This window comes from Carya illinoinensis, chromosome 3 (assembly GCF_018687715.1).
Source record: "Carya illinoinensis cultivar Pawnee chromosome 3, C.illinoinensisPawnee_v1, whole genome shotgun sequence".
Taxonomy (NCBI): Eukaryota; Viridiplantae; Streptophyta; class Magnoliopsida; order Fagales; family Juglandaceae; genus Carya; species Carya illinoinensis.
In genome coordinates this window covers 51,819,167-51,832,354 of record NC_056754.1, presented here as the reverse complement: position 1 = coordinate 51,832,354, position 13,188 = coordinate 51,819,167, and the positions used below count along the sequence as shown (strand labels likewise).

Below are 13,188 nucleotides of genomic sequence, written 5' to 3'. Positions count from 1 at the left end.
ACGTAACGTGTGCATTGTGTGCACAGCTACAGTGGCTGCTTCATAGAATAACTCTTTTTGTAAACTTTGTGAGCTAACCAATACGTAAGTTTGTATATTATAAGATAAACAAGTTTTTACAATTAAAATAACTATTCTCAATAAAAAAATTTCTTGTAATAGTCTTAGCCAGCAATGATGTTCTTAATCAGGGGGTAATATAGAAAATTGACTTTAATCTCACATTTATTTCTATTCATGCTCTGCATAAATATACAATCTGAGAGGCCTAATTTTAGGCATACAAGATATGTAATTGAAAAGGAAGATTATAATGTAATAAATGACAATATTTACAAAATAAAAACTGATCCTAGAATTACGAGAGGCACCAAATCTGGCTGTGTTTATTGTGGCAGCTGGACCTGAGTTATTATCTGTTTGAATTCTTCAGTTTCCTTAATAGGTAATCCTTGAGACTATTTATGTTAACATCTAGATAATCTCCTTCAAGTGCCATGTTATCAATCAATCTCAAGGGCTCAAGTTTCCTTAGTTACTAGTAGGGTTGTTCTTGTTTCTCCAGTTAAAGGTCCATCGATATCGTATTTGACTATCCATGCGTGTAAAAGAGTACACCTTTCAAATTGTGGCAGTATAATTTCTACCGTTGAGAAATTGCTTATAATTGTTAAATTAAAGTCGAGTTCGAGTTTATGTAGTGACAAGCTTGCCAATTTTATTGCTTGAGCCCCAATGAATGACCGGGCACCGAGATGTTCACAGTTATGTATGTTCACTTGACTTGGTTGACTTGAAAAGGAAAATACCTTAGACGATTATAATTATAGTCGTAGAGAGAAAAATGATGATATTTTTAATTAAAAATATTAAATAATTTATGTAATTCGACAACAAATAATTAAGCAGTACACGCGCGGTTGAATGCTAAGATAATCAGAATACAAAATAAGTGGTCCATGTTAGCATGGAGTATCTCGTAAATGTTAGACACACTCATAATAATTAGTCCCAATTCCTATGAAATAATTAATGATAATCATGCTCCTTCGACGCGGAATGCACGATATATATTTTTTTTAATTTTTTAATTTTTTTTTCATTTACCAAATCTTAAGGAGACTTTTTCAATCATTGGATGCACTGAGCTGAAATCCAGCAGTTAAGACAATTAACCAGACAGCCACGCGTTCGACTTGCCCCCAGCCGAAAAGGCCAATTAAATAAAAAGCAAAAAATAAAAAGAGTTTAGATTTGAATTTGAGATAATTTCAACTTATTTTATTTTAATTTATTATTATAATTTTTTTTAAATTATAAAATAATAATAATATTAAAAAATAATATTTTATTTATTTTATTTCAACTCGGACTTTAATTTAGAATTGATACGGAGATCTAATGAGGATCGGAATACAGTTGTTCCGATTACGTGGTAATCTTTTATTGGACAATAGATGGAAAGGAAAAGGTTGGGGGTATGGAGGAGTGCTTTTCCATGTTAATCTAAAGCAGGATCCAACTGCCACAGCAAGGCACACAACACAAACTCTCTGCCAGGCCAACACTTACACCGCCCTAGCACACCCTGTCCACCCGTTTTCTTTCTCCTTTCTTTCCCCGTAGTTGTCATATCACCACATGCGGGAGTACAATTTGTTTTTCCACTCGCTTTATTTTGTTGGCATTTGTCCCCGTCAATGATAGGATCCCCGACCAGGTGACCTTATTCCTCTACAACCGGCTATCTTTGTGTGCTCGGAACTTTCTATTATTTTTCCTCGTTGAAGTCGACAAGTCAAAAAATAGTCACATGTACTCGTATTGCAAAATAAAAGGGCCTGAAAGACTAAATTTATTTATGTTTTTATTTAAAAGGAGAGTTCGTTTGGAATTACATAATGTTTTATCTTATTTTATTTTATTATTATAATTTTTTAAAATTTATATATAAAATATAATAAAAAATTCAATTTTTTTAAATTTTAATTTAATTTTTTAAATAATAATAATATTAAAAAATAATATTTTATTTAAAATTTTTTTATTTAAACTATCTCATCTTATTTTAAATCCAAATGAATACTAAATTATTTTAAAATAAAAAAGGTTAAATTCACATGTTAATGAAAATCAAGATAGAACATAGTTGAATTTTAACATTTATTTGACAAAATCCTTTAACTCAAATAATCTTTATCGTATTTATTCAAACAATTGAATAAGAAAAAATATTTTAACTCCACAATAATTTTATATAAATAAAAATTGAAATAAATTAATATAATATATTAAATTATAAAATATATTCTTATGCCAAAGCCATTCAAAAGGGAATGTGTCCCAGAAAACAGAACAAAATAAAAACCAATCGTAGTTACACGTGGGAGATGAAGGGTGGAGGAAGGGTCAGCATACAGGTGAACCAAGATGTGACGGTAGCAATCCCCAAAATTTTCTCCTTAAAAAAGCAGCTTTAGCTTTTTAAGCTTTAGACAGGCCCCAATGGCGGTGCCGCTGCTCTGCTTCTATTACCTTAACTAACAACTTGCTACCGTGCTAAACGACGAGAATAATACCCAGATTCTTCTCCTCCCAGCCCTTTCCGTTTTCTCGCCCTCCAAACGCGGCCCCCATTAATTAGTTTTAGCCTACACGAAAAGAGAGAATAAAAGCTTTAGAGAGAGATCTTTTTTTGTTTGGGTTAATTTGTGAGTTGTTCTCATTTGATCTTTGATTATCGCTTGAAATGCTGAGGCTCTTTAAGGTTTACCAGGTCTTCTTCACCGTTCTTCTAATTGTCTCTGTTTTTCTCTCCTTCTTCACCGGTATGCCGTCTCTTTTTCATTTGTTCCCTTTTTTTCTTGGCTTCAGAATTTTGGTTCCTGCAATTTACAATCTGGATATCTTGATTTTGAACGAACGCTCTGTATATATTGTTCTTCTCGATGCCTTGACTGAGATCTGAACGAAGCTTTAATCTTAGTTGTCTGTTCTGGGGATTTCCCATTTTGTTTCCTAAATTTCAGTTTTTCTTTGGGAGATTAAAACTGGAGGAATATTATTTTGTACCTTTATTGTTTCGCTAACAGTTATCCAATTTGTATGATATGGATATATATCTTTAAATGTCAGTTATAACGAAGTGAGGTACTGTTTTGTTGTTATATAACCTCATAAAGTTTCTCGTTTGATTGGTTGCAGAGTAGCGTGCTCCGGTTTCCGCGTCGAAGTTTCGGCTCCAATTAGTGAACCCTTTGTGCTTGATTGGGCTCTTGCCTTTGTCACCGAATGTATGTTTATATTCTTTCAGAACATCCTCAAGTAATCGGATATGGTTCTTCCCTTTTATCAGTTGATGCATGGTTATAATTATCTTCAGCTGCTTCTTTGACGTTTAATAATTGCGCTGGCTTTTTAATCGGCATTTACATAATGAAATCAGTAATTCTAATTTCCACTGGTGTGATTGATAGGATGGTAGCCTGGGTTTAACTAAATTATTTTTATTGCTTTGTAATTTGATTGAAGGTGAGAAGTTATTTAATTAAGTCATTTTCACAATTTTTGGAACCATAAGTGCATATTAAGCTACTCCTTCAATTAAACATTATTAGTTATGTGCAGTTGATTGTTCTGTCACCATTTAGCGTGCCTTTCTTCTGCTTCTATATCGGGAGCCATGTGATGGTTGTATTGTGGATCAGGCACTCTCAAGAAAGTTACTTAGCCTTTTGGATCGTCCCATATAATTTAGAAATAATGGTCTCAGGTATAACCCTCATTGTGGATTTGACTCTCCTTCACATGTAGCGATAAAACATGGTCTGAACACACTTTTTAAACCATTTTTCATTTACATGTTTTGTTCTCTCATGCATGCTTCTGTTGTTTGACTTCTAAACCATTTCTGACTTCAGATTGGCCATGATTGAGTGTTGAATGTATCATGTTAATGCAACTTCCAATTGTTAGTGTTATCTCTTAGGGATTTTAAAAATTTATAAAATAATGACTTCCAAGATGATACTGTGATATTGATTATGCTAATGCATTTGTGGAGCCTTCACTATTCTTAAAGTGTGTATGTACATCTGCATTGTTTTCTCAGGTGATGCTGTTTTGGCTACTTTAGGAGTTGCATCTGCAATTAGTCAATTCTTTTATGAAATTTTTATTTCTTCTATACCTAAAACACGTAATGCTGATTTTTTAATTTTAAGTCCAGAGTTTAGCAAAAGATGGCTGCTGAGCTTGTCAGTTCTGCAACAAGTGAGAAACTGGCTGAAATGGATTGGGCGAAAAACATTCAAATCTGTGAATTAGTTGCTCATGATCACAGGTAACAGTTCACTATATATCAGTAATCTTTATGTTTTTTATGATAAGTAGTATATCTGTATTCTTTATGTGAATAGAAGATTATAGATCACATAAGATAATAGTTTGAACAGGCTGTCTAAAGTTGTTAATTAATGAATGGGTACGTAATTATCTTGTATGCTTTCCTTAGGAGAGGTATATTGGAGTGATTGCTTGTTATAGAACCTTTGTTCTGCTTTAAATCATTATTTTAGAGTAATATATATTGCACAAAGGCATTTTTGGCCGTAACTGCACTGGAAAATGGGACTTATTGTAAAGTAATTTCTATATATTGATGTGATGGCTAACTCGTAGCAAACTGCAGATGAATTTTGAAGCAAATGTAATTTATTAAGCTGTCTTCTTACGGAATTATGGGTTATGCATATGTCATGCATACTGGGGCTGTGTCTGTTACGTTTTTTAATAAAATCTTTGATTACAGAGCAAAAAAAAATTTATTGGTTCTCAGTGAAGGTTATTGATTTTGGGCAATAAGGTTGCAAGAGTAAGCCAAATGGAATGATGGAAACCTTAGCTTTGGAATGAATAAGATGAAATGTACACTTGTATGTATCAAATATGGATGCCAATGAGTTCTAGCATCTAATCAAGCCTTCTTCCTCCTAAGTACGTGGTGGTGAACATGTTTTTGTGTGTAAAACATGCTGGGTAAATCCATTGCTTACGAATCCGAAAGGAAAAAAAATTAGTAAGTTTTTAAATGTGGATGGATTGCATAAGTATCCGTGTGATCATGGGTTTCCAATATCCAGCCTGAATGTTTTCTTGTGATGTTTGAGCTAGACTTGTGTTCAGCTGGATCAACTTGAGCTGAGATTAAATTTAACCCACATTGCTTATTCATGTTCAAGCTGGAGGAGTTTCTATTAATAACATTTTAAGTGTTGAATTTACCACAGGCAAGCTTCAGGTACTCATAGTGGAAATGAGATTAGTATTTTCTGATGGGATGGAGCTTGGCTTGTTGAGTTTCTCTTGAATATTTTGTCTTGAAGGAGCTCAACTACTTCCTTCGAGCTTCCTTTCTATTAATAACATTCTGTATCAGGCTTACCGCAGGCAAGCCTGATAGAGAATGCCATTTGTATCATCCAATGTTGATATCCTGATTAAAAAAATGGTTTTTTTGGTTAAACTGAAATTATGCTAGTTGTTTTTTTTTTTTTTGATAAGTAAACAATTGTATTGAAAAGAATAGGCATGGTCCAAGTACATAAGATGGTATACAAGAGGTGACCCCCATCTAGGAAGGAGAAATAGAAACAAGAAGATCATGAAAATCAAGGCCGTTGAAATCAACAGCTTTGACCCATAAAATAAGGTTCTAACAAACAGTAATCTAAGCTCTTCCAATGAGCGCTCATTGTCTTCAAACATCCAGTCATTATGCTCCTGCCATATGTGCCACAGAATACAGATTGGAACCATCTTCCACACATCTATGATTTGTGGATACCGCCTAGATTCGTCCAACTGGCTAGAAGCTCAACCACAGTGGCAAGCATAACCCAGGCTAGTTCTAATCATCTGAATACGTCTTCCCATTACACTCTAGCAACCTCACAATGCAGTAGAAGATGATCCACAATCTCCTCGCTTTTTTTAATTATGCTAATTGATCAATGCTGACTCTCTGGAAACCCAACATCATTCCTCTGATAGAACACTGCTCTTAGAAGATGTTTGAATGACCATTTTGTGTTAATGCTACATGATGCCTGACCTTGTTGCTTGCCCTGTTATAGCTTTTATGCTCTTTGGCTTGAATCCACACTTGGCTTGATCATCAATGACTCAAGCTTTCTTATCTTATTTATTCTCTAGTTTGCTTCCATCTTCTATTTCTCAGCAGGTTCTTGTTGTTTCTAACTATGCAGGCAAGCTAGAGATGTCATTAAAGCTATCAAAAAACGGCTGGGAAGTAAACACCCAAATACTCAGCTCTATGCTGTTATGGTGAGTTGGATGAAGAAAATGTTTGGTTGGTGAGACCTAATTTTCATTTGCATTAATTGAAGTTCCCAGCTCAGAAAAAAAAAAAAAAGAGAAAAGACACTGTTTCACTGAAATGGTAGTTTTTTTCTTTAAAAGATGCCATGATCGAATGACCTTATAATTAGGGTCAATTTCTTTTCGTGCTCTGCCTGTTTGGTGCCTTTCTATTCAATCTTGCTCTTAATTTTTGCAGCTATTGGAGATGTTGATGAACAATATTGGAGAACATATTCACAAGCAGGTGCTCGATACAGGGATTCTCCCCATACTTGTGAAGACAGTCAAGAAAAAGGTTCAGCTTTGCTCCCATTTAGAAAATCTCATTGCTACTGGATGATCTTTTATATATATATATATATTTTATTTAAGTAGCTTACCTTTGTTCGGCCAATTTTGTTGGCTGCAGTCAGACTTGCCTGTAAGGGAGCGGATTTTTCTTCTGCTAGATGCCACGCAGACATCCCTTGGTGGTGCTACTGGAAAGTTCCCCAAGTATTATGAGGCATACTATGAATTGGTGGTAGGTGTATTATGGTTGGGTCAAAACTTGGCATGTTTAGACAAAAATGAGATTGGGTCTTGTAAACTGTTTTGTGTGAAGATGAGAGTATATAGCTATAATGAAGATTTTTACTATTTCTCAAGCATGATGACTGGTACAGACTCGAGTGAGTTTGTTCGATCCCTTATGTAGATTTGAACTTTTAATACTTGGTCTCTGTGGATACTTGTGACTAACTGATCAGATATGCCTGTGTGTGTGCTCCACACTATGGCGCAACACTTGATTCATAGCAGATGGTTGGGTGAGCATGGCATGGTTACACAAAAATGAGAGTGGGTCTTGTAAACTGTGTTGTGTGAATACGAGAGTATAGCAATAATAAAGATCTTTGCTATTTCTTTAGCATGATGACTGGTAAGGACTCAATTGAGTTTGTTCAATCCCTTATGCAGATTGAGATTTAATGCATGGTCTTATGGATACCTGTGACTAACTGATCAGATATACCCGAGTTTGTGTTCCACACTATAGTGGGTAGTGACCATCAGGCTATTTCACAAATGGTGGTGGTGCAGGTTGATAGAGTGGCAGCGGAGATGTGTATTTAGTCCAGCTGAACATAGTCTATGACCCATGTAAAAGTTGATGTGGGGTTTTGAAGGTGGGGCCTAGCTATATAAAGTGCAAAGCTGCTAATGGAAATGCACTTCTTGAGTGAAGAACATTTGATGAAGTGCAGTTGAAATGTATAAAGCATATGCATTTCGAAACACTCCCGATGCAATTAAGTGCACTTTTTCATTTATTAAAACAAATGTGAGGCATTGAGAAATTGCCATTAATTAACAGCCAATTAAAGTTGATTTCGATTAGTGATACTCCGTTGTTACGCATATTTTAGGCATATTTCTCTATATGCTTGAATTTGATTATTGCTACCACTTATCAGAAAAAAAGAATTTGTTGTTGCTACCACGGTTTGGTTTATTTTTTTTAATACTTTAGGATACGTAAAACAAAGACATAGCATGTAATATTATGTTTTGATGCATTAAATATATGCATGAACGTTAGAAGGATTTTTCAAGTTAGATGTATAGAAAGGATATGCCTCGTGTGTTGAGTATATAGTTATTTTCCACTCTTTTTCTTCCAGAGGAATTTGAAGTCTATTTGGAGAAAGGATGACTTGAACCATTTTATGACTAAAAATTTGGTCCTTCCACTCTCACTCTGTCAGCTCGGTAATTTTTGCTGTGTATCTTGTCATAATTGGCATAATTGCTATGTCCGCTTCTGATATTTAAATATTTCATTCAAGCTTATTGTATTCAAGCCAAGTAGTAATATTGAATTATGTCTTCATATAAACTGCTGTCTTGAATTTCTGTATACATGTGTTTCTAAATTGTTATTTACATATTCTGGATGTTATGCTATTTCATGGACTTCTATTTTTCTGTATCTTTCAGAGTGCAGGAGTACAATTTCCAGAAAGGCCCCATGCTGTCCCATCAAGTAATCCTATACCACAAGCAAATAAGACTGATTTACCTAATGGGGAACTAACCTCCTCTAGGAATGAAGAGGTTACTCGGCAAGCAGAACCACCGATTGTTCCTGAGTCTAGGTATCATCTGCTTACTCTATTTATTGATGTATTTTGGTTTACTTTATGCCCTAGTCACTGTATATATGGTCCTGGAAATTGTGTATTTGTAGTCCATTTTGAACTATTGGTGATAACTTCCTTACGATCAAAGCTGGTAGACAAACTTTCGGGTTTAATATTAACTTGACATGCTTTAGTTGGATCTTGTTTTGGGTAGTGTGTCAATGTCACAATGTCCCTGCTTCTTCTACCTGTGGTTCAGGCAGATAAAGAGGAAATCATGTGCAAGTGATATATAATATCCTCATGGTCAGATCTAGACTCTAGACCATCTTGATTTTGGTCCCTGCCTGCCTTTATTTTATTTTATCTTTATGTTAAATGAAGGCTGATGTTCTAATAAATGGGATGGTAATCATTATGTTACAAATTTAGGTTCTTCAATCGGCCTATTTCCATTTTTGTGTACTTCAGGATACTCATATATCCTATTGAATGGGGGTTCCTGTGTTCCTAGGTTGCGCCCCTCATTGCTTTTTGACAAAATTATGTTACTTATAAAAAAATGATGTTCATATATTCCTCAAAGAGATTACTTATAAAAAAATATACTCCTCAAAGTCTTGATAATTTGATATGCCTGCAAATAATACCTTTTTCTAAGTCTTATCTATTCCATTCAGTATAATTCAGAAGGCAAGTAATGCTTTAGAGGTTTTAAAGGAAGTCCTTGATGCTGTTGATACTCAACATCCTGAGGTATGATGGATTATGATTCCTGAATTTTGTATATGACCTGATCAGTAATGAGTTGCTTTGATATGTTTCATTGCGCCATGTTGTGTTGATATTATAACACCCCTTCATCATCTCTTATAATGAAAAAACCCCTTTATATCGCTTATTATAACACTTATAAAAAAAAATATATCTCTTATTATAATGGTTCTACAGTTTGGAATGTCTTAACTCTCATATTTGATCTGCATTTTTGGGTGAGATTAATGGCTTCTAGCTAGGATACTTGTACCTACTTGCTTGAAGCTTCCAGCAACTTGATAGACAAAAAAGTTATTCATAGTGAATTGGTTTTGTGGTGGGTGGTGACTATCCTTTTATTATGATGTTCTAATGCTGTAAACTTGAGGAAGATAATATCCAAGAGCCTTATGACCTTTTGTGCTATAAAAAGAAATGGCATAATGGCTAATTTTTTTGGTTCGAATCTGAATTTTTGAAAGCTTTAGAAACTTTTTATTGAACTTGCCTTGGTTATTTAGATGGTTTTATGTACCCTTATTTTCTATGGTTAATTATATATAAAGGCACTATTGGTTTGGACTCTGGAGGCTACATGCCAAATATATACATCACTCGTACCTTCTAACTGAATCATGTGATTGCAACTTATTTGAATTGCATGTCACTTTGTTTACCACATGCTAAATATGTACATCACTTGTGCGTTCTAACTGAATCATGTGATTGCAACTTATTTGAATGGCATGTCACTTTGTTTACCTTGATTGAATCAAATCAAACAGTCTGGAACGTACTTAATTGCATGGCAGTTGTTTTATGAAATTTCTTTCCTTGATCATATGTGAAACTAAAAACTAGCATGTCTTGTCAAATTTCATGGTGTCATATCTTTCAGGGAGCAAAGGACGAGTTTACACTTGATCTGGTGGAACAGTGTTCATTTCAAAAACAAAGAGTGATGCATCTTGTGATGACTTCTCGGTAGGGCTGAGTAATCAATTGCCCCATTACTTTATTACTTATAGCTATTGTGCATACCATTATTTCTCAATTTAATTTTAGAAGAAGTGAAATCGAAGTTGGATTGGTGTACAAGGAGTTGCTAAATATCATGATATTAGATTTTTTTTTCCTCGGAAGTTATTCAGTCACTGAAGCATGCTACCCTTGGAAGAATATTATATCATTTTCATAACTTCTCATTTATGGGTGGCTTAGAATTGTTATAAAATTTAGTAAAAGGTCCTGTCTTCCTTTGGTGGTAGTACTTCAATCATTCAATTGTTGAGCTAATGCTGAGAAAATAGCTCACATGAGAATCAACTGTTGTGAATATTTGGTAATATTTGTTATGCGCGTTCAAATTTTCATGCGAACCAATCACCATCATGAAAACAAGACAAGTTGGGACACCGATGGACGTTATGAGATGCTCTCAGAGTAGAGATGACATGGTACTCCATCCTATCACAATATGTTATCCAATTAAAATTCTTACGTTAGCATTAGTTTTAATTGACATGGCATCTTATGATAGAATGAGAATGAGTATCGCGTGTCCATACTCTGGGAGTACCTAATATTACTCGGCATCAAGTTGGTGTTTTTTCTAAATATTAGAGTCCATGGCACCATAACTAGGACTTGGGTCTCGCTCTCTCTCTCTCTCTCTCTCTCTCTCTCTAACAGATGGCTGAATTGTCTAATTAGCGTCCATGGCTCCAAAACTTGTGTGCCTGACACCTGACTAGTTTACTTAGCACAATACATGCATGTAGATGTGCATAGACTCGCATGTATACATCATGTGCTCTTATGCGTACATGTGTTCTATGCATACGCCCTTGCAGTTTCAGTTGATTCCTATGTTATGCACCCAGGGATGAGAAGGTGGTTTCTCAAGCAATTGAATTGAACGAGCAACTCCAGAAAGTTCTTGCAAGACATGATGACCTTCTTTCAGGTAGGCCTACATCAACTGCAAATCATTTTAGCCTTGATGAAACAGAGGAAGAGGAGGCCGAGCAGCTTTTCCGAAGGTATGTACATCTCCATGGGGCCTAGGTTTTTTCTTGAAATGTAGCGCACCCGCCCTGGCTTTAATGGCCTACTCATATCGCTTACTAAACTGGATGGTAGATCTACCAACTTGGCTATTTTCATTTGACTTGTGGCAATATGCAAGGAAAGTTCGATTGGTTTCCTGATTTGAAACTGTTGTTTCTTCACTGCAAAACTCAACAGATTACGAAAAGGAAAAGCTTGTGTCAGACCTGAAGATGAAGAGCACTCAGCAGAGCGCCCCCACTTGGGTTTGCTTGGATCCTCCATTCCGGCAGAAAGGCTGAACCGTCCACTTATACGACCAGTGAGTTCAGAGCCATCAAGTGAACGGAATATCCATCATCCATCTGTCGCAATCTCACCCCATCCAAGACACGTTGAGAGGGAGTCTCCACCTCTTGCAATGGTGCCTCCAAAACACATTGAAAAGGACGTCCCACAAGTTGTGATTCCACCCCCACCTGCAAAACGAGTTGAGAGGGAGAGATTCTTCCAAGAAAACAAGATTGATGGTGCTGGTTTGAGCGGTCATATGAGGGGCCTCTCAATACACAGTCGCGGCACAAGTAGCTCTCGCAGTGGAAGCACAGACTTCAGTGATTGACTGCAGTTAAAAGGACCTTTCTTCTATTTGTTGTTTCAGAGTCTGTATTTTTAGTTTATAATTATAATATGGTAGTGGTGTCCGATTTGCCTGTGCGGGGTGGGTGCTGCGGAAAGAGAAATGACATGACTGCTTTAGTTTTATGATACATTAAAGGGTTTTGCATGATCTCGTGCCTGACCTCGAGTTTGCTTCCTTATAACCGATAAACAAAGAAATGTCTTTTATTCTTCCTTTCGTTTTAGCTTAAGAATAGCATTAGCTTCTGTTCTTATTAGATAGATATACCCGGCTCTGCAATTTGTCGCTTAACGCAGTGGAAGGTGTAGCCTGTAGGGATAAATGGGTCAAGCCAAGTTCAATTCAATGAAAACTGAACCCTCGGAAAATGTAGAAATCTTGTAACTCCATGACTTGCCAAATATTTGAGTTGAGGACTCATCTCCCATAAAAACCATCTTGAACTCAAATCATATCACTTGCAATCCAAGACAAAGTAAACAGCACCTGGTGGTAAAGAGATCAGTATCACTTGATTAAATGCTCTCGTTTGCACTTCCTTAGGACTAAGAGATCATCTAAGAATGCATATTCATTTTGTGCAAATGGTGTCATCTTAAAGGCTGCTACTGTGTCACGTGTCATCATTGGGTTTATGAATCGTGTAAATGGTAATCGAACCCTTCCACTATATTCCGTCGATTTCAGCAGGCAGAAAGTTCTTCACTAGTGCAGTAAATTAGGCGTGAGGTTGCAAGAGTTGTGTCAGGGGAGGGAGAAATGATCCTTTGGACCATTGTTGAGAATGCAGCAAGCACGCTCCTTTGGCCTTAATATAAATTATTATTATTATATATTTAAAATTCTCTATAAGTTGTGGATGGGTTGTTACTAGTCAAAGGGTTCCATCACTATTATTTGTTATTATTATACATTCTCACTTCATATTAATTTGTGGATTTATTTTTATAAAATATATATGTGGCTAAACCATTTTTCTTAATACATATCTTTGGTATTTTTGTTAAATGGTGCTACATATTTCATGTGAAATAAAAGATATATGTGCTCGCATAAATGCTTTTTTATTCTTTTACCCTTTTTTCCTATTCTCTTTGTATTATTATCTACCTTTTCTTTCCTCTTTTTTTTTTTTTTTAATAAAAAAAATCTGTTTTCTCGAAAGTTTCTCTACATATGTAATATTACCACGAAAATAGATAAGAGTTAGATAAAGTGGCGTGGGCTTCTATTCAT

At 35.4% G+C, this 13,188-nt stretch overlaps 1 protein-coding gene across 3 annotated transcripts; it reads left to right on the top strand.

The window, feature by feature from the left end:
* The first annotated feature begins 2,482 nt into the window (after positions 1 to 2,482).
* LOC122305227 (TOM1-like protein 5) lies at positions 2,483 to 12,096 on the top strand. 3 transcript variants are annotated; one of them, XM_043117594.1, is made up of 11 exons: positions 2,483 to 2,828; positions 3,205 to 3,293; positions 4,229 to 4,342; positions 6,267 to 6,345; positions 6,578 to 6,676; positions 6,791 to 6,904; positions 8,362 to 8,519; positions 9,185 to 9,260; positions 10,159 to 10,244; positions 11,144 to 11,302; positions 11,508 to 12,096. In XM_043117594.1, exons 3-11 carry the CDS (start codon positions 4,242 to 4,244, stop codon positions 11,929 to 11,931), a joined length of 1,296 nt encoding a protein of 431 aa, XP_042973528.1. In that variant the 5' UTR covers positions 2,483 to 2,828; positions 3,205 to 3,293; positions 4,229 to 4,241; the 3' UTR covers positions 11,932 to 12,096. The 3 variants fall into 3 exon arrangements, with proteins under 3 accessions (XP_042973528.1, XP_042973530.1, XP_042973529.1); XM_043117596.1 differs by having other exon boundaries at positions 4,224 to 4,342; XM_043117595.1 differs by having other exon boundaries at positions 4,112 to 4,342.
* Positions 12,097 to 13,188: the final 1,092 nt, after the last annotated feature.

Bases quoted from the DNA above. Each gene is read 5' to 3' on its own strand.
- LOC122305227 (XM_043117594.1), top strand. From the start codon at position 4,242: ATGGCTGCTGAGCTTGTCAGTTCTGCAACAAGTGAGAAACTGGCTGAA. The intron at 4,343-6,266 runs GTAACAGTTCAC...CTAACTATGCAG, and splicing joins TTAGTTGCTCATGATCACAG to GCAAGCTAGAGATGTCATTA. The intron at 10,245-11,143 runs GTAGGGCTGAGT...TTATGCACCCAG, and splicing joins CATCTTGTGATGACTTCTCG to GGATGAGAAGGTGGTTTCTC.